Source organism: Macrobrachium nipponense, chromosome 19 (assembly GCF_015104395.2).
Source record: "Macrobrachium nipponense isolate FS-2020 chromosome 19, ASM1510439v2, whole genome shotgun sequence".
Classification (NCBI taxonomy): domain Eukaryota; kingdom Metazoa; phylum Arthropoda; class Malacostraca; order Decapoda; family Palaemonidae; genus Macrobrachium; species Macrobrachium nipponense.
Window position 1 is genome coordinate 1,899,096 of NC_061088.1, and position 22,135 is coordinate 1,921,230.

The window sequence follows — 22,135 nt, forward strand, 5'->3', positions numbered from 1 at the left end:
TCTGAGAAGAAGAAGAAGACGGGGACCAAGGATGTGCTGGCTACTGCTGGTACATCCGCGCCTGGTCTTAGTAGCACTGCTGCTAAGTCAGGTACCGGCTCGACTTCTCGTTCGCGAGAAGGTCCGAGTGTACGGTCTCCTTCGGTGGGCGACCGTGCAGCCAATGTCAAGACGCCTGAGCTTGCTCACCGTCACGACAGAGGCACGGAGCAGAAGACTGTCGAGAGTCGCGCAAGTGACGCTCGCCAGGCCAGCGGCCGCTCTCGTAGCGACCAGCCGGTACCTCGGTTGACGTGACGGTCTCTGACCGGCCACGGGTTGAGGCTGAGAAGAGGTCCCCTCGACCAACGGCACCAGCTTCGGATGGTACCAGCGGTTTGACGTGCCGTGAGGACGCTCACCGGTCTCACCGCGGAAAGCGAGCTCTGCAGATCACCTGACCGCCGCTCCCACAGGGACCGACGGAGAACGGTGGCCAGCAGCAGCTCGTCTGACGCACGAGATCGGGGTCGACGTGCTCAGTCGAGCCGCTCGCCACAGGTGAGCGGCACGACCAGGCCTGCAGCACGATCCCCACCGCGGGTTGGTGATCGGCTGCAGCCCCCCACGTACGCTGGTCCTGCCAGCGAACGGGGACGGGGGGGGAGCGTCAGGTCTGTCTCTCCTATACCTTCAACTTCCTCGGGCTACACCGGGAAGAGCGAGGTACCCAGGAGTGATCGTGAGAGGTGCGCCGCTCACGATCCCGCCACGACGCCGCACGAACCAGGCATGGTTGTAGGACCAGCCAGGTCGTACGCGCAAGTGGTTGAGGCGACCGTCAGGGGTCTGTTGCTGTTCCTCCTTCTGAAGGAGGAGGGTCTCGAGAGCTGCTCCTGTTGGAGGGACTGGACGGTCCTACTCCTCAGGACGCTGTAACTCCTGAGATCCAGAGGAACTTTGCCCAGGTTATTGCGCTGATTCGTCAGCACAACGACCTGGGGGAAGGATCGCCGCTACCACCATCTGAGCCCACGTCCCGGCTCGAGTCATTTTGGGGCCCGAAGAGGGAACCCAAATTGACGGTGGGACTGCCGCGATCGGAGCTTGCAGACTCAGTCCTTGACCAGGTGGAGTATTTCGTCTCAGGACGAGAGGACTCACTTAAGTCAGGACGGTCTTCCAAGCTACTTCCTCCTCCTCTGCAGCGACAGCGGAAGTTCTACGTGCCATCAGTAGATCCAATACCGCCCAAACAGGTTAACCCGGAGCTAGCTAGGCTAACTCCAGGTGTGTCCCTGCAGCAGCTCCTGTCAGAGAACCTATGGTTCTCGCAGCAGGAGGCACTGGGCCTGGAAGCTACCGCTATGGCAGCTTTCCAGGCAGTCTCTTGGTTGGATCTGTGGTCCCTCACAGTATCCAAGGTCGCGGCCGACGCCGGGGGCGCTGCCCTCGAAGACGACCCCGACTTCAGGAGACTGTGCCAGTCTGGAGGTAGGGCCATTTCCTACCTCGCCCATCAGACGGCAAACCTGTGGGCCAACTTGGTTCTCCGTCGTAGGGACGCTGTCCTTACACGAGTAGCCAAGGGGGCCGGGCGTGAAGCGGTAAATGGACTACGTAACGGACCAATGAAGAGTTCCTCCGCTCTCTTTCCCGGAGAGATGGTGGACGCTGCGGTGGAAAGACGGCGCACTGATGACAGTGACCGTCTGGTTCACCAGGCAGTTACGAAGGTTTCTGGGCAACCTCGTACATCTGCGGCTAAGCCTAAGAGTTTAGCTAGCGCTTCTCGGCTGCTAAGACGGCTGCTCCATCGAAGCCCCGAGGAAAGACTCTTCCTGCTTCAACTTCTAGTAAAGGAGGCCGTAACCAGCCCTCCTCCCAGCCCTCCTTTCCCCGAGGAGGTGCTGGGAAGAAGTCGAAGCGAGGTGGGAAACGCTAGGGACGGCGTTCCCCCTCACCAGCTGCCGGAAGTGGGGGGGTGCTGGCGAGCCATTGGGCAACTTGGCAGCGCTACGGTGCCGAGACCTGGATAGTAGACGTCCTTCGGGAGGGATATCTACTACCCTTCGAATCTCGGCCACCCCTCACCTCCAACCCGGTCCATCTGCAGACATATGTTCTGGGATCCTCAAAGGACGACGCTCTTCGGCAGGAGATCAAGACCATGCTGACCAAACGAGCTGTAGAAGTCGTAGTGGATCGGTCACCGGGCTTTTACAGCCGCCTTTTCTTAGTGGAAAAGGCATCGGGGGGCTGGCGCCCGGTGATAGATCTCTCTCCCCTGAACCGATTTGTTCGCCAGACTCGGTTCAAGATGGAGACGGCACGTTCCGTGCTGGGACTCCATCAGGGAGAACGACTTCATGCTTTCAGTGGACCTGAAGGATGCGTATTTCCAAATACCCATCCATCAGTCCTCCAGAAAGTACCTCCGCTTCATCTTCGACGGGACGGTGTACCAATTCAGGCACTCTGCTTCGGTCTCTCAACCGCCCCACAGGTGTTCACGAGAGTGTTCACGCTGGTGTCTGCTTGGGCCCATTCGCACGGGATACGTCTTCTGAGGTATCTCGACGATTGGCTGGTCCTGGCGAGCTCCCGCTCGCAGTTGCTGCAGGACAGGGATCGGCTTCTAAAGTTTTTGTCGCGATCTGGGGATCGTGATAAACTACGAGAAGTCCGATCTCGAACCCAAGCAGAAGATGAAGTACCTGGGTATGCTGATCGATACGGTAGCAGCTCAAGTCCGCCCCGCAGACTTGAGGATCAGCAAATTCAAGGGAGGCAGCCGGCCGGTTCCTGTCTCGGCAGGAACAGGCAGCTCAGCAATGGCAAGTCGTGATCGGCCACCTGTCGTCACTCGAGAAGTTAGTTCCTCACGGACGTCTTCACCTGCGGTCTCTCCAGTGGAGACTAAGGGAAGGGAGAGTTGGTCACAGGTAAAGGATCCACCTTACTTCCCCGTGTCCATCACGGAGAAGGTGAGGCAGGACCTAGCCTGGTGGCTCGACGACAGGAACCTCTTAAGAGGAGTGCCCCTACGCACTCCCCCCCCGGAGATGCTGCTGTTCTCAGACGCATCGACCGAGGGATGGGGCGCACACCTGGAGGAGTTGCTGGCTGCAGGTGTGTGGGACCATCACGACAAGCACCTTCACATCAATGTCCTGGAACTCAAGGCGGCGTTTTACGCTCTCCAAGAGTTCCAAGACCGCTTGATGGGACACTCAGTGGTGTTGATGTGCGACAACACCACGGTAGTGGCATACGTCAACAAGCAGGGGGCCTAGTGTCTCTCCCGCTACACCAGTTGACGGTGCAGGTGCACGAGTGGGCCACGGCTCATTCGATAGAGCTGTCAGCACGCTACATTCCAGGCAAGAGGAATGTAGTAGCGGACAAGCTCAGCCGTCGGGATCAGGTAATAGGGACCGAGTGGTCCCTACACCCAGAAGTGGCGGAAAGGCTCTTCAACCTGTGGGGGCGTCCAGTCATAGACCTGTTCGCCACCCGGCACAACAAAAAACTTCAAGTTTTTTGCTCAGCCGTGCGGACCCATGGGCAGCTGCAGAGGACGCTCTTCAACACCCCTGGGACAACCTCTTCGTCTACGCCTTTTCCTCCCTTTTGTCTGATTCGGAAAGTGATCAGCCGAGCGCTGGTCAACTCCCAATCTCAGGATGATCCTGGTGGCTCCCAAACGACCTCAAGCCGTTTGGTATCCGGACCTGCTGGCTCTTCTTGCAGAAGAACGAGAGAGATGCCCCACTGGCACAACCTTCTAGCCCAGCCACACGTAGAGCGGTACCACCGAGCAGTCCATCCCTACAACTTCACGGCTGGTTGTTATCCACCATCTCTTGCGAACGAGAGGCTTTTCTCGCAGCGCAGCAACAGAGATGGCTGGACACGTCAGACAGTCCTCTGCAGCTGTGTACCAGGGGAAGTGGGCCGTCTTCTGTGGTTGGTGTCGTAGACGGGGTCTATCTCCTCTCAGAGCCACTCTCAGCAGGTAGCGGATTTCCTCGTATTTCTTCGCGGAGAGAAAAGGCTCCTCTCAGTACCCACAGTTAAAGGATATAGAGCTGCACTGGCACTCGTCCTAAAAACTGAGGGGGACTGGACATCTCGAACTCGTTCGAGATCTCCTTGCTAATGAGGAGCTTCGAAAGGTCTTGCCCACCCAGGGAGCTCAGGCCACCTGAGTGGGATGTGACTCTCGTCCTTAGGAGTTTGACTCGAAGACCATTCGAGCCACTCCGAGAGTCGTCAGACAGGGATCTGACCCTCAAGACCCTCTTCTTGCTGGCCCTGGCATCGGCGAAGAGAGTAGGGGAACTTCATGGTCTGTCCTTCAATGTTAAACATTCCAGGGGCTGGGGATCTGTGACGCTCGATTTCGTCCCGAATTTCGTAGCTAAGACTCAGAATCCGTCGATCCCTGACGACAGGTTCGAGTCTTTCACAATCCCCTCCCTAATGGATTTCACCGACAACGATACGGATGAGATGCTGCTTTGTCCTGTGAGGGCGCTACGGCGCTATCTGAAGAAAACTCGACACCTCAGGCCTGAGTGTCGACGCCTCTTCGTTAGCACTGGGGTTACCAAGAAAGAAGTATCCAAGAACACGCTTTCTTTCTGGCTGCGTGAGGTGATCAGGAGAGCGTACGAGGCTGATGGTAGTGACGACATCCGTACGCTCCGACCGAGAGCCCACGAAGTCAGAGGTATTGGACCCTCTTTGGCGTTCCGCAAGAACTTCTCCGTGGCGCAGGTCCTGAAGGCAGGTGTCTGGGCCAACCAGACTACCTTCACGTCCTTCTACCTTCGGGATATTGCCCACAAGTCCTTGGATACTTTTTCCTTGGGACCTGTGGTGGCTGCTCAACACGTTGTGTAAGCTTACCAGCACCCGAGCAGGCAGAACAGCATCGATTCCTGGTGTGACTGTAGGAATGAATGGTTGAATGAGAGTGCGACTGGCTTCTCTTCTCCATCTTTCTCTCTCTCTACCTGTGGGCAGAGGGTCACGGTCGTCACCATGCTGGAAAGGAATCCGATGCAGGTAAGCTACTCAACCGAGCCCCAATCTATCCCTTTAGTTAGGGATAGAAGCAAATATCCTCCACTCCCTCCAACAAGGGGGAAGGAGTGGATGCCTACTTGAGACAAACCCATAACTTTATGTTGGCTCCTGTACAGGAACAAGTTCTTGCAATGCTGGTACGAAGAGATACGCTTGCCTCTCTCTTAGTACTTGGCTCAGAGGTCTGACCATTGATCCTGCGGTGCACACCCCGATCAATCGGACAGAGGTTTGGATCCCTCCCTTGCTCTTACGACCAGGGAGGCATTCCAAGGTTGGACGAACACCAGTCTGTTCACCAAAAAGACTCAGATTCCACCCACCAAGAAGTGAGTCTTCCTATTGTTAAAGGACGAGGGTTTGTATTACGTATCGGAACAAATGACAATTTGTCGAAAATTGCATTTTTCCTAACTATACAAACCTGAGGTCCTTTACATATAGTCCCACCTCATACCACCCCTCATCTGCAACTTTTTGCATGGGCCTAAAGCAAAAGTGATTCTTCACCGCCGGGCGCGCAGCGCGCGACGACCGGACAAGCAGTTAACTACCGTTCTCCCCTTGTTCGAAGCTTACGACCGTCCCAGCTGCCGCTAGTTACCTTCCTATTGTTAAAGGACCTCAGGTTTGTATAGTTAGGAAAAATGCAATTTTCGACAAATTGTCATTTTTCCTCTTCCAGTACCTCTGTAACCCAAATAGCAGACTTCTTACTTTTCCTTAGGGAGAAAAGTGGACTGGCGGTATCAACCATTAAAGGTTATCATAGCATGCTGTCTGCAGTGTTTAGGCACAGAAACTTAAACATTTCAGAAGACAAGGACCTTCATGATCTAATAAGATCTTTTGAAACATCCAAAAAGGTTTCGCCAGAGATTCCAACTTTTCCTGAGGTCCCCTAAGTTCGAACCGCCTCAGTCTGCCTCTTTTAGAGACCTCACGAGGAAGACACTTTTTCTCATGGCATTGGCTTCCGCAAAGAGGATTAGTGAACTCCATGCATTAGAAGGAAATGTGGGATTCAGAGGAGATGCAGCTATCTGTGCATTCCTACCTTCGTTCTTGGCTAAGAACGAGAACCCCTCAAATCCTTGGCCTAGGAGCTTTGAAGTCCAAGGTTTGTCTGCCTTAGTAGGCGAGGAAGGAAGCAGAGGTGTCACTTTGCCCAGTACGAAGTTTAAAGTTTTATCTGCAGAGAAAGAAAAAACTTAAGGGCAATGATGTCAACCTTTGGTGCTCTGTAAGAGATCCAAGGAGGACTCTTTCGAAGAATGCGCTTTCTTTCTTTATCAGAAGCCTGGTGAAAGAAGCACATGCGATATGTGATGAAAGTCAATTCAAAACTTCTTAAGGTTCAAAGCTCATGAGGTAAGAGCTATTGCCACGTCATAACTTTCAACAAAAACATATCCCTGAGTAATATTATGAAGGCAACATTCTGGCGTTGCAACTCAGTCTTCGCAAACCACTATCTGAGAGACGTCAAAATTACGTATGGCGAGGGGGGGGGGAAAAAAAAAAAAAACAAAAGTGCCTTGCGAGATTAGGCCCGTACGTATCGGCGGATTCGGTGCTGGGGCAGGGAGCTGAGACATATCCTTTGTAGTATATATTTTCCCCCTTGTTTAGGTTGTAAGTTTTTGGTTGTTTGAAAGAGCATGCGGGTAGGCATGTCTTTCATGTCGTATGTCTAACAATGATTAGATTGGTTAGGTGATCGGTTTATGTTTGAGCTCCTTGCAATGATAGTGTTTAGGTTCTGTCATATAAGTGGGCGAATCCCCTTTGACAAGATCCTGCTCGGATTCTATCAAGTAAGCGGATAACCAAATCCCTTTGATAGACCCAAAGAGGTCTGTCAGCTGTAGGTCACGCCCTCGCTGAAGCTCTTCAGGCAACGCAGACTCATAGACAGTAACTACGAAGTCTTCTGCCTAAAAACAGGTAAAATAAGAACCAAGGTTGTATTTTACATCCTACAACAAGTGTTGTTTTCCCCTTTTTCCATATTTATATTGCTGTCTCTTTCCCTCCACCAAGGGTGTCAATCAGCTAAGTATATATCTGACAGGAAAGTTCATGTACAAAAATGTTATTTTTGTTAGTATACAATAAGGTTTTGTACATACTTACCTGGCAGATATATACGATTGATGGCCCGCCCAGCCTCCCTCAGGAGACAGGTGGAAGAGAAAAATTCTGGCTGGAAAGGGAGATTGGTTCTTACAGCCGCCACCCAGCGGCGGGTAAGGTAGATCACCTGACCTACCTGTCGCGTGTGCCGCGAGTTTTTGAATTCTGTCGTGACGTCAAGAGACGTAAAGCTAAGTATATATCTGCCAGGTAAGTATGTACAAAACCTTATTGTATACTAACAATAACATTTTGTAGAGTAGTCCCCTCTTGGTGAAGAATGCTGGAGACTGGACAAGAAATGCTATAAGTCGCAGACAACAAATACTATCCCGTTTTGAGAGTGGTCTCTTGATGGAAGTAGATTGTTGGGAGGGACTGGTCATCAGTTTTCTCCATTGAACAAGTCTGTCCTTTCAACTCTTGTTTCCAGATGGAAATGGCACACACTTTGATTCCATCACAGAGGGCGACTTCATAATTTTCATTGGGGACAATGTGTAAATTCTATGGGACCATTGGTCACTTTCAGAAATAACTTCTCTTTCTCTGCAATGGGTTGGTTTATCAGTTCAAGGCTTTGTGCTTTGCATAACCAACAGTCCTACAAGTGTTGGCATGGACCCATTTGGAGGACATAATGCATACTTAGAAGGATCAGGGAGGTTTCAGCACAATGTTTGGACTATAGAAGCATCTTATCTGATCCTTCTATTTATTGAAAAATTCTCATTCTAGACATGGAAACAGCTAGCATAACCACAAGCTAGACCACTTGGACAAAGAAACACTCTTCACTTCAGAAAAGTGGTGCTGCTTTAGTGACTGGACTAAAACTATTGCTAAAGGCATTATATATTTATATAAGACTTTTTTTTTGCGTTCTTGTAGAAACAAGTAGTATGTAATTAGCATCATTCTATCATACTTAAGAGTGCCAACATGTACATGGTGCTTAGTGTGTAAATGCATCCCTCATTTAAAGAGAGTTCATTATTAAGGAACAAAGTAAAACTAGCATAATAAAGAAAATACAGGGAAACATTTAATAATATAGAAATTTATGCAAATGAGTGCAATAAACCTCTCACAATATTGCAATGAAAGTCCTGCAAAAATAAAAAGATAATGGATGCTATCTATTTACTGCATAATTTATATATATTTTTATATATATAGCTATACACTAGAATGTACTGAATTCCCAAATGAATTGCTTTGGCACATTGTGATATCAACATAAGTATAACAATTTTACATTTTAACAGAGAAGTTTAAATTACAACAAGTGGTCATGAAATAGTAACATTGTTTAGGAATACAGTTCCTATCATAACGTCAACCCAGTTGAACTTTTTTTTTTTATCACAAAATCAATTGTGATACTACAAGCATTTTTTTAAGGGGGGACTAAATGTTGACACTGTACACCATGGGCAATACTTAAACTATAAAGAAAAATACCTATTCTTTAAGAGAATTATACATTATTCCTGTACTGTTAAAAGACTAAAACTATAATGTGGAATAAATGACCAGGAATTAAAGTACGTATGATATACCCTGTAATGTACAGTAATTGGAAAGTTGCTACTAATTTCTTATTAGCAAATTAAGTAGGTACACATTCAGGAGAACTAATTTTGAAAGAAGGTATTGCACCCTGACACTTTCAATTTTTATACTGTACATAATAAAGAAAAATGAAATTTCTGAACTGTTAAATCTGGAAATAGTGATGGGTGCTTATAGTCAAGTCTTATTACCAAGTAGAAATACTACTAAAAAACCTTAATTTTTAAAAATAGCATTGTACATTAAAAAATCATGTATATATAAAAATTATATTACTGTACATGTACTCTTGCAGAATGCTTGAAAAGGAGTCACTATTTATTCCTATACCCTGCAATAATGATATACAGTACTGCATTCATTTATCACAATAACAAAACGCCAGTCCATATAACAGTTCAATACACAATACTCATACCCTCGCATTCATACTTTGATACATTATGTATATGTGTATATATATAAAAAGTATATATACAGACATATGTACTATATGTATACCACACACATACACAAGTATAGGCAAGATTAAGCCTGTGATTAACAAAATAAAAACAGGTTTGTAAATGCTATGTATAGTTATGAAAATATAAAACTAAAATCAATAGAAGAAAATTATTTTCACCAAACCATTAAAAAGCCCTAAAGATACAGTAGTACATTTGTTTGGTCTAATCATAATTTCTAAACTTGATAAAGCTACTCAATACTGAAGATGAAATGTTTGCAAACTGTCACTTTAATGAATTGATGAGAGTATAAAATTACTTTATATGTCAAAATATAGTTCTTTAAAAATACATTTCTAAACTTAATTTTTTTTTCGTAATGTGCACAAACAATTACTGAATGGGCACACAGAAACTGGACCACTCTCACATTTTGTATTTTGCAGACATCTTGTGCTCACAAGCTCACATTAGGTTTTGGTTATCATTAAAGCTAATGATTTTCAGCAACAAGAGTAGTGCATTGCATAAAACAGCTTGTCTTAATTTTACAAAAAAATTTCAAGATAACAAGAGACCTTGATATGTTTATATGTCATTCACTAAAACAACCTCATTATGGGATTTCACATGTGGAATAATTATGACAAACAAAAGAACAGTCAGAACGCTGTTATGATATAAGTAAGGTGCACACATACATTTATGGAAAATTCATACACAAGAATGGGAAGCATAGTTTTTGTTGCCAGTCCCATTCACTTCAAAGCAGATATGGCCACAACTCTGCTGGCAGTGAAGCTTGTCTGAGCATGACCCTGCTCTCTTTGTAGCTATTGGACACACTGTAAGTAGTATTAGTAAATGTGCACATACACAAAATATCACTAAACCCACAAAATAACTTTACACTAATCAAACAAAGACTTGGTTCTTTTTACCAATAAGACCACTGTTGGTGAATGCATTTGATTTCATTCCCACAATAGAGTTCGTAAAAGCTGGGTCTTGATTTTTATCAGTCTTTGCCTGAGTAAGAGATCCAGTTATATCATCTGTTAAAGTGACAGTACTTTCAGCTCCATTTACATAATTTATCATTGATATTCTCCTATGATCATCTTTCTTCTTGGGATGTTCAGATGTAGAATAAGTATCAACAGATCTAACTCTTGACAGCCTAGCTAATGGTGATCTCCCATTAGCTGAAAATACAGAGTTTTTATCCTTACCCTCAATTTTAACTGCAGTTCTTTGCTCATTCTGTTCTGTTTGAGATGACTGCAAATCTGATTTTTTATTTCCAGACACTGAATTCACACCCACTGCACTGTCTACAGAGTTATATTTATAACTGTTGCACGTTTTCTCATTTTCAATCGACACGTTACTATTTGTGCATTCAGAGCTTGTGGACGACTCTTCAATTAAATTACAGCCAGAATCATTGAATTCTCTAGTATCTAAAAGAACATAGGATTTGATAATGACATTGTCGGACTTTGATTCGTTGGTTTCATTACAATGGGGTCCACCAATGTCTTTAGTATGAGGATGGTCCCCATTATCATGATTAATTTCAAAGGTTTTGGAAGAACTGGTAGAATATGATTGATTGAAAGGTTTTTTGGTTTTGTTTGCAATACCATTTGACTCAACACTTCCTGAATGACGCAATGATTTACCAGAATTAGAGTTAACTGGGTGATGTTTCAGTGAAGGAGTAATTGTTGACTCTATGCCACAGGAATCAATTGTTGCATTTCTTGCCAGCCGAGATTTCTTGGGAGACGCTAATGTTGCAATTTGAGCTGCTGGTTTATTCTGGCCATCACCAACAGGACATGAATCATTAGGCAAACTTTGTCTTCTGCAGTCAGCTGTAGACTTATTGTCTACTGACTGATTATTTACCCTAATCCCCTGGTCTGATTCTCCATCAACTTTACCTGAAACGGCACTATGTAAATTACTGACATCTGTTAACAAAGTTTTAGTAGCAGGAGGTACTATGTCTTTCATAGTGACACTAACTTTCCGAGGAGAATTGCAGTTTTTATCCTTCTGAACATCATCAGCATGTGGTGATGTTTTAGGGGGACTTTCTATTGCATTTCCATAATAGTTTGTAACTCTTTCACGAGGAACAATTGAAATTTTACCGTAACTTGTTTCTTCAAAGCTGTTCCCAAGGGAGGGTTTCCGGTAACCTCCCATTATAAGGGAGGTGGATGAGGAAAATGCACCTTCATTAGATTTGCTGTTAAGTTTTGAAACATAAGTAACGAGAGTTCCTTTTCCTTTAATATGCCTTGGTCCTCTACATTCACATGGTAGACCTGCACTTTGCAAAATTGCTGCTGTCTCTTCAGTTACCTGGAAGTAGATTTGAATGATGAAAATTGAATTTTTTGAATAACCTTTTTACTTTACACCGATACATAGTATACAGTAACCATATTAATAGTGTTTCATTGGTACAATTTTTTTTAATATGCTTTATGTATAGTCCTTTGCAATACAGTTCACACACCACTCTAATTTTAGAGGTCCATATTAGTTGTGTGTGCACTCTATTACAAAGGACTGGTAACATAAATTACGGAATAAAAAAAGGCAGGCTTTCTTAAATGTATTATATGTATGTCAATAAGAACAGATTGTATTAGGAAAGTTCTAAATTTTGTGATTTCATGTCACAAAATGTGAGGGAGTTTTCTTGGAGACTGACTGGTAAAGAACTGCTCTTGACAACAAAACAAAAAAGTATTAGCTTTCTTTAGATAATTCAGTAAGTGAGAAGCCTGTGGTTTATTCATTCTTCTTGGTTCTAGCTCTCTGCAACAAGTATCTGGAGACTTGTAGATACAAATAGACTTCAAAATAATTTTTAGTAGAGACTTGAACGCCTTAGATCACTCCCTTTATGGGGGAATCTGTTTGTGGTAACCAGAACACAAAGGTATACCTATGTCTTGTAGAAACTACATACAAGTAGGCCTGTGCAATTTTGAGATAGGAAATAGTTGTTTCTCCACAAAGGATAGAGCATACACATGCAATGCATGGGATTTAGATAAATGATGTTCGCAACCTATTGCACTAGTAGTACGTACATACTTTCTTTGACTGTAATGCATTTACTGTTTGAATGTGTCATTGCAGATGTTTCCCTTAGAGTACCAGGATAACAATGGTACATATTTATTTCTTCCCAGTTATTCTAAACAAATCAGGGTGTTGAACATAAGTTCAACAAAGCTGAGCATTTTAAGATTAATGTAGGTTTGTACTCTTAATACGTAATAATTTTTTTTTTTTATTAAATTGTTATTAGTTGGAGTATTTCCTGTATGAGTGGAACACACAAGTATTTCGTGTGGAAATCTTTTTCAAAAACATGTTTAGTAGAAATATATTTGTTCATACACAGAACAAACCTTTGGTCTTAATGTAAGGGGAAAATTCTCTAATGTCTGCTGGAGTCCAGTTAAAAAATAGTATGAAAGATTTTGGTGGCAACAGGAAACAGCCAATAGGGGTGTAGGAGGAGGGAGCAGCCTGGCCCAATTCACCCTAACTATGCAGAGGCATTCCAGTTTCTCTCTAATAGCCTTCATAGCAAGATGGCATTTCTGCTTTCTAGCTTGTGGTAGGCGTAGAGCTAACAATTTTAGCGCGAGTAATCCTTGTCCTGAGTGTAGTATTTGGTTGCTTGAGTAATGTTGGAATTTTGGTAAGAGGAAATTGTACATATTAGAAAAAATTGGTGGCTCCATTTTTGGGGTTACCATGTTCTAAGCATGCTGACTTCATTCTTAGTCAAGTGAATTCCCATGTGTCTGAATGGGAAATTCCCTTCATTTTCCGGTAGGTCTTTAAAGTTGTTCCTCCACCACTTCCTCGAAATCGATGTGTTTTATGCAACCTCCAAGGTTGTGTTGCAGACAAAGCAGGTAGCTCCAGACCTTGTCTGTCTAAGCTCAGGCTCATCATTAGACCATCTCAGATTAAGGCAGAAGGTTTATCCTTCACCCATCAAGAGGCGGCTACTTTGGAGACGGCTGCTTTGTCAGCATTCCAAGCTGCTTTATGGCTTGACTTACAGTCAACAGCAGTGGCAGATATCTCTTCACTCATATGGGCAACACTGCAGAGAGTGCTGCCTTCATTAGGTTGTTACAGTTTGGCAGAAAGACTATTTCTTACTTGTCTCACTTAAGAGCTAACATGTGGGCCAACTGGGTGCTAAAAAGATGAGATGCCACCCCCTCTCCAATGTTTTGTGGTTTGTCAGTACAGATTCAGTCTTAACTTTGAGGCATGGAGATATATTAACCCTCTTAAGCCGGAGCCCTAAAAATCAAAACGTCTCCCGTATGCCGGGCCTGGTTTGGAGTGAGCGCGGAAGTGGAAAAAATAATTTTTCAAAAAAATTACAGCGTGCGTACTTTTGAAGATTAAGAGTTCATTTTTGGCTCCTTTTTTTGTCATTGCCTGAAGTTTAGAATGCAACCATCAGAAATGAAAAATAATATCATTATCATATGTAAATAATGCGATATATGGTAGCGAAAAAAAAAAAAAAGTTCTACATAATTGTATTCAAATCACGCTGTGCAGAAAACGGTCAAAGCTAACCAGTTACTTTTTTTTGCGTTGTATTGTACACTAAATTGCGATCATTTTGATATATAATACATTGTAAAACAATAAAGTAACACCGGAAAAATATTATCACAAAATGATGTACGAATTCGTAACGCGCGGACGCAAAAAAAATATTTTTTTCAAAATTCACCGTAATTCTAAATAATGTTCTAGAGACTTCCAATTTGTTTCGAAATTAAGACAAATGATTGAATATTACGATACTGTAAGAGTTTAGATTAGAATTGCAGATTTTCGACCATTTCGGACGAGTTAAATTTGACCGAATGTCGATTTTAATATATATATTTTTTCATATGCACATATTTCGAAGATGGAAAAAGCTACAACCTTCAATTATTTTTTATTGTATTCTTCATGAATTTGCGCACATTTTGATATATGAAACTCTATAAAAAGGCTAATATGAAAAGGAGCAAATATTAGGATAATGCCATGTACGTATTTCGGAGACTTGCGGCCGCGAATCGGCGCGCGGAGTGAAGGTAAATATATTTTTCAAAAATTCACCATAAATCACAATATTGTTTTAGAGACTTCAAATTTGTTTCAAAATGAAGAACATAGACGGATATTACTAGGCCGTAAGAGTTTTAGCTTACAATTGCGTTTTCAACTATTTCGGTAGAGTCAAATTTGACCGACGTGGTTTTTTTTTTCTATACGTGATTTATATGCAAATATTTCGAAAAAAGAGAAAAGCTACAACCTTCAATCATTTTTAGTTGTATTCTACATGAAATTGCGCACATTTTCATATATAAAACTTTATGAAACAGCTAATTTTAAATGGTGCAAACATTTCGACAATCGCACAAAAAATTCTGATTTTTTCGGAAGAGTTACCGCGCGAACGTAATTTTTTTTTTTTTTTTCATAAATTCACCATAAATCAAAATATTGTGCTAGAGACTTCCAAGTCGTTGCAAAATGAAGGTAAATGATTGAATATTACTAGAATATAAGAGGTTTTTAGCTTACAATTGCGTTTTTCGACCATTTCGGTAGAGTCAAAGCTGACCGAAAAAAAAAAAAAAAGTTGAAATTTTTGCACTTAACGTTATTTATATGAAAATATTTTCAAAACTGATAAAAGCTACAACCATGGGTTGTCTTTTGTTGTATTGTGCATGAAATTGCGCACATTTCCATATATAGAACTTTATGTAACGGCAAATTTAAAAGGTGCAAACATCAGGACAATCGCACGAAAAAATTTATCGGAAGAGTATCGCACGAACGTAAAGAAAAAGTTTTTTCATAAATTCACCATAAATCGAAATATTTGTGCTAGAGACGTCCAATTTGTTGCAAAATGAAGGCAAATGATTGAATATTACTATAATATAAGAATTTTAGCTTACAATTGCGTTTCTCGACCATTCTGTAGAGTCAAAGTTGAGCCGAAGGTTGAAATTTTTGCACTTATCGTTATTTATATGAAAATATTTCAAAATTGATAAAAGCTACATCATGAGTATTTTTTAGTTATTGTGCATGAAATTGCGCACATTTTCATATATAATACTTCATGTAAAGGATAATTTAAAATGGTGCAATAATTGTGTCAAAGTGACGAAATAATTTCCGAGATGTGTCACTGATACTTTTAGTGCGATAAGAAAGAAATTCGCGCTTGCGCGCCTGCGTAGCGATTGTAAACAAAACAACGCCTTGATCCGTGAACTCCCAGCATCCCCCAAGGCGCGTGATACAAAAGTTTTCGGCTGGTAGGCCTATAAGTATTTTTCCGCGAATTTTTAAAAAAACTTTTTTGAGCCGACGTATGATACGTCCAATCGGCATACGGGAGACATTTTGACTCGACGTTTAATACGTCCAATCGGCGCATAAGAGGGTTAAGCTCCTTGTCTCTCTTCCCTAAGGACCAGCTTGACTCTGCAGTTGACAGATGTAGATGGGACAACAATTACCACCTTGTACGTCAAGCTGTCTTAAAATCATCTGGTCCTTCTCGTGCTGGTACTTCCAAGCCCAGGCTTCAAACTACTTCTTACACTTCTAAAAGACCTCAAGGCACGATGGGACCTTGCAGAGGTCCTCAACCTTGGCCATCTCCAACGAAGAAGACTCCCTCAGTAGCATCCCTTTCAGTCCCTCTCTTCCAGACCCAGGAGAGGAGGCAGAGGCAGGGCTAGAGGAGGGAAACACTAGAGGGGACACCCCTCCCCACTCACTGCCATCAGTGGGGAGTGCTTGGTAAGCCATTGGTCAGCTTGGCAGCAGTAGAGAGCAGAGACTTGGGTAGTAGATGTTCTACAGTGGGATATCTATTTCCCTTTGAGTTTTCTCTTCCCCTCGCAGAGCTTACCCTTCACCGGTCAACATACACTCAAAGGTCACGAAGCATCTAGCCTTCCAAGAGGAAGTGAAGGAAATGATGGCAAAGGAGCTGTGGAGGAAGTAAAGGATGTTTTCAGGCTTTTACAGCTGTGTCTTTCTGGTTCCCAAAGCAACAGGCGATTGGAGACCTGTTTATTCTCAACCTTTTCATCAAGATGCCTCTGTTCAAAATGGAAATTCCTTGCAGAGTTCTAGCAGCCATCAGGAAGAATGACTTAGTGCTTGTGGTAGACCTGAAGGATGTATAGTTCCAGGGTGATCGGAAATTTATTAGCTGCAGTCTGGGGAGAGAGTTTACCAATTCAAGGTGCTGCTAGTTTACCAATTCAAGGTGCTGCTTTGGCATTTTAAGTGCCCCACAGGTGTTCACAAGATTGTTCACACTAATTTCAACTTGGGCATATCCTCACGGGAATATGCATCTTTACATATTTACATACCTCAACGACTGGCTAGCCCATGGCCAAGTTCTCGGGTAAAACTAATATACAAGACAAGACCATTCTTCACAATTTTTTCATGGCTTAGACTGTGATAAATTTGGAGAAATCAATCTTACTCCCTGTGGAATAATGGATATTTTACTATGCAATTGCTGTACGATTCATTTCCATGTATTTAATAAAAATCAACCTATTGTGAAACGCATCCAGCATGTGTCGCCCTGTATCATGAACCCCGCACATGCACATGGCTATTCTTCTTGCTTCTCTTGGCGCGAGCTGCAACCCTGCAGAGCCTCTGTACAGATTTACCTTTTGCTGCTTGGAATAAACAAATCTACGACTCGGGATATCATTTCTCCCATCCTGCAATCTTTCGTCTTCTAATGCAAGACATCACCACCTATCACCATGGCGCAGTGACGAAACCATTCAGCATTTTCAAGGAACACCGGAATCAGCATTCAAATCCAGCCGCCATTACCCCTCGATCGCCTTTGGATTTTACAGTGCTAGTGCCGTGCTTATGATACGTTCATGCAGTGCCAGTGCAGTGTAATGTCAGTGCTTTGATTTTAGTGGGTTTTATTTCTCTTGTGCCTTGCCCCAGCTCAACGGGTGCCCTTATTTTCATACCCAGCTACAGAGCCCGAGGCACATCCACCCACACTCATCATTTGCCATACACTGCCGACGTATTCAACGGTCGAGTGGGTCGCTCCCCACTCCCCACCCGGCTGCCACCCAGCCCACTCTCCACCGCCTGCCAGGATTCGCCGCACAGTTGAAGAATTATCTACAGTAACTTTTTAATGTAAACTGTAGAAAGTCTTTCTCATCGTTCTTCTCTTCATTTAAACTGCAGTTGACATTGCAGAAAACTGCTCATAATGGCTTAAATGCTTCACATCAAGACGAGCTTGGGGATATGCAACACGACCAGGACCCTGAGGACCGCCAGTTGCCTTCACACCCAGTCTCACCAACAGACCGTCGAACCCTTCCAGGTTTTGCAACGCTGGAAACCCCACCTTTGCTCTCCCCACACCTGAGTATACCGCCTCCCACAGCTCCAAATACGGAGTTAAGGCTCCTCATCAAGTACCTGGAGGAATCTCGACAGGCCGAGTTGGCTGCACGTCGGAGAGAGGAAGAACAACGTTGTTATGAAGAGGAACAACGTCGTCACGAAGAGGATCTACGCCGCCAAGATGACAACTTAAGAAGAGAGGAGGAAGCTCAACGTTTCACCGTATTGTTGCAGCTACTTAGCATCAATTCAGCCCAGCAGCAAGCAACACCAGCAGACTCACAACAACTTCCCACACAATCCTCAGTGCCATCGTCCACCCAGCCACCACCCCCACAGAAAGCCATCGCCCAGACCCCGCCGCCCTTACGTCCTGATGCCACATACCAAGTGTTCAGGGAATGGCGTAGACGCTTGGATGACTACAGTGTGATGGTGGACCTAGGGACATTACCTACCAGGAAACAAATGATACAGCTTCATATGTGCCTCAGCCTGGAGACCCAAAGAATACTCGAGCACACACTCAACGTAACACCAGACATGGATCGGAGTGTTGATGAGGTCTTGAATATTCTCCAGGAACACATCAAGAACCTGCGGAATGAAGCTCTACGACGCAGGGACCTGCTCTCCTGCAAGCAGAGGGAAGGGGAAAGCTTCAGCAACTTCTACGTCCGACTGAAGCATGAAGCAGAAGAAAATTGACGTCTGGTCCTGGCCATTCTGCTGTGTGTGAGGAGGCTCAGCTGAAGATGATCATTATCATGGGAGTCAGGGACGAGGAGCTCACTCAGAAACTCACTGCCCTGGATGCTGCAGCTTCATTGGCCACCATGGTTAACGAATGTCGCTCCTATGAGGCCAAACGGACAGCCACTACCGCCATACGTGGCCCTCCTTCTAAATTGTGTGCCGTCTCCATGTATAAAAAAATCAAAGGACATGGCAACAGGGGTTCTACCTCGCTACCAACCTAACAAGGACACTCTATGTCCTTCCTGCACAAGGAAGCACAGCTTGACAGGAAAGTGCCCAGCCAGCAACAGTGTATGTGTAAACTGTGGCTGCAAAGGACACTGGCGCAGGACCCCAAAGTCCCCCGCCAACAAGGCCACATGCAGACACTGCGGCCGAGTGGGCCACTATGACAAGTACTGCCGTCAGCAGATGAACGCCAAGCAGGGCGGCCAGCCCAATGCCAATGCCCGCCCCCTTCTAGCAAGCCCTCTAACTGTCACAAGGTCGAGACCTCTTCTTCATCAATTGACTCCTCACCATCACCTATATCCATCGCTGTTACAGACTCTGAGATCTCAGAGACAATGTTACGGTGTCGAAATATCCTGGCCAGGGTCGACACAGTGTTACGGCCTCTGAGAGAGGTCCGTTTCAGGTTCGATATGAAATAATAAAAAAAAATATACAACACAACAGTTGAAACTGGGGATACGAAATTTATAGAAAGAAACACTTAACACAACAAAAGTTTATTTACAAGCTTACTAACAAAGGCAAATGCAGAATGGTATCTCCTATTTACATAAAAAGATAGAATCTTACACTGCATGAACTGGGGGAACAGTGAGGCAATTCAAATACTTGCTAGTCAATTTGGCAATTTGACGAGCTGGCTTCATAAATGTAGTGGCAATTGCAGTCGTCCTCTTGACTCCCTATTGCAGAAACTAGTCTACTTGAAGGCAGGAACTCCCCAAAACCTGTAGCAGGACCTTTTCTTCTCTGAAGTCTGCTCGACGTCGAGAAAACACGGCCGTCCACTCCTGAAGATGACTAGACCAACATCCAACCAACTCTCAAACAACTCTTCTTTTGATTGATACTTTGTCGGTTCCTTCGTCTCTAGTCTCTCTCTGACGATCACTGCTGCTGATCTTTCACTGATAATCTAATCTGTGGCTCTTACTGAGGATATCTCTCTGTGACTAACTGGTGATCTCTCTCTTTTACAATCTCTGATTTCTCCTGACGATCTCTGCTTCGTCCGTCGTATTTATACGGCAATCTGGGGGCGGAGCCTACGGCGAACTCACAGACTCCCGAGTTTACTAGGACTCCCTAGAATGAATCTAGACAAGGTATTGCATCAGAAATCACGGCGTTTCTCACGTCCCGACGAGATCCACAACACTCCTGCCGATTCTAGAACCATCATGATAACAGGCACCTCCACACATTGCGCTAACGCCTCCTTGCTGCCAAACTTCTCGAAAATGCGTTCTCCTTTCCTTCAACTTCCTTTGCTATGAAGCAATTACCATCACAATCGCCTTCACCTACAGGGGTGAGACATTGAAGATAATAATGCTGCCTGACACAGGAGCTGATGTATCAGTGGGATGGGCCCCCAGCACTTGGAACTCCTTTGCATTCCCAGGACTGAGCTACAGCCTCCTGCAACATCAGTGAGACTCACGGCAGATGGGTCAAAGATGACACCTGCTTTAGGAACCCTTAAGGCCACCTTGGTCCTTGGCCAAACGGTCTTTGCCTCGCCACGATCCTAGTCCATGAACTCGTTCAGATGCCACTCCTGTCCTATGCACTTTGCAATGAGTTGGCCATCATCCTGCCAGGCCTTTCCGTGGCCCATCCTACAGGTCACCCACGTTAATCGATGCAAGGAGCTACCCCTGCATGCTGACACGACTCCTGCTGATGCCCGAGAGTATTTCTTACAAACCTTTCAGGACGTACTTGTGTCAAAGGAAGACTTTAAAGCAGCTCCACTGAGGCCGATGGCCGCCCCCCCATGAAAATCCACCTCAAGGAAGACGCGGTCCCTTTCGCCATCCACACCCCAAGGCAGATACCCTACGCTCTCCGCGAACCAGTCAAGAATGAACTAGACTCCATGGTACAACAGGGAATCATTAAGCCTGGAAATGAGCCATCGGAATGGTGCCACCCTCTAGTTGTTGTTCCTAAGGCCATGGGAAGTTCGAATCACAGTGGATCTCACGAAGCTGAACGCACAAGTCTTCCGTCCAGCCCACCCTTCGTTAACGCCCTTAGCTGCTGTCCGTACTGTCGACTCCACCGCCAAGTTCTTCACCACCATGGATGCTCTACACGGCTACTGGCAGATGGAGCTAGCAGAAGAGGACCGCCACCTCACCACTTTCATTACGCCTTATGGACGCTTCCAGCATTGCCGAGGACCTATGGGCTTCGCTGCCACTGGTGATGCCTATTGTTACCGCGGCGACCTAGCTCTCCAAGGCATGAAGGAATGTGTCAAGGTTGTTGATGACATTCTCATCTTTGACGATGACCTACTGACACACTACCACAGGATCCACGAACTGCTCACCTGCTGCCACAAAAAAATGGCATCACTCTCAACAAAGAAAAGTTCACAGTGGCAGAGACCAAGTGAATTTCTGCGGCTTCACCCTTTCCGAAGAAGGAATTGCTGCTGACCCAGGACAAGTTGCTGCTCTGCAAGACTATCCTACACCATCCAACCTGACGGACATACGTTCCTTCATGGGATTAGTAAACCAGTTGGCAGAATTTACCCCAGATATTGCCCTGACTGCACAGCCCCTTCGACCACTCATAAGCCCCAAGCGCTCTTTTCTTTGGACACCTGACCATGACAGGCCTTCAAACATGTGAAACAAGCACTTTCAAGCCCGCATGTTCTTGCGTCTTTTGACCCAACCCTGCCAACCATTCTCCAGACCGATGCATCTCGCCTCTACGGGATAGGCTACGCTCTCCTCCAGGACCATGGATATCTCCGAGTAGTCCAGTGTGGATCCCAGTTTCTCGCAGACGCCGAAACAAGGTATGCAATGATGACTGGAGATGCTTGCCAGTATCTCTTGGGCCCTCACAAAGTGCTGCCTATACCTCAAAGGACTGCCAACCTTCACCCTGCAAAACTGACTATCGCCCATTGGTGCCTATCATCAACAGCTTACATGCTGGACATGGTTGAAAACCCACCGCTCCAGCGAATAAAGGAGCGCATGTCGCAATATCAATTTACTACAGTGTGGCGCGCCGGCAAGTCTCTATGCATCCCAGATGCACTTTCTCGTGCACCAGTCAGCTACCCCACCTCTGAGGATATGACTGGCTGTGCGGAGGTAACAGCACATGTCAGATCTGTCATCAACGCTACAACAGCTTCCCAGGACGAAGATGCCCCAACCATTGACGCCGACAGGACATGTTGGTAGCAGCACAGGCCGACCCCACCTATGTTCGCCTTCGCGATTGCATCAGTTCTGGGTTTCCCACGAACCGCTACTCGACCTACATGCATCCTATCACCGTACTGGAAGCTGCGAGAAGCCCTCTCTACTGATGGCAAACCTCGTGCTCTACGGGGCAAGAATCTAGTTCCTGCAGCTCTACGTCGC

The 22,135-nt window shown here is 45.1% G+C and overlaps 1 protein-coding gene and 1 long non-coding RNA gene across 2 annotated transcripts in view; one reads left to right on the top strand and one right to left on the bottom strand.

Moving 5' to 3' along the window:
* Window positions 1-22,135, top strand: part of LOC135213588 (uncharacterized) — a 103,107-nt gene that overhangs the window by 38,036 nt on the left and 42,936 nt on the right. The gene's annotated exons all lie outside the window — the stretch shown is intronic.
* LOC135213568 (adenylate cyclase type 2-like) overlaps window positions 8,232-22,135 on the bottom strand; it is a gene marked incomplete in the record, with an annotated part of 801,033 nt that continues 787,129 nt past the window's right edge. Inside the window, 1 exon segment of the mRNA XM_064247559.1 lies at window positions 8,232-11,609. Within this exon segment, the coding sequence (XP_064103629.1) occupies window positions 10,149-11,609 (1,461 nt within the window).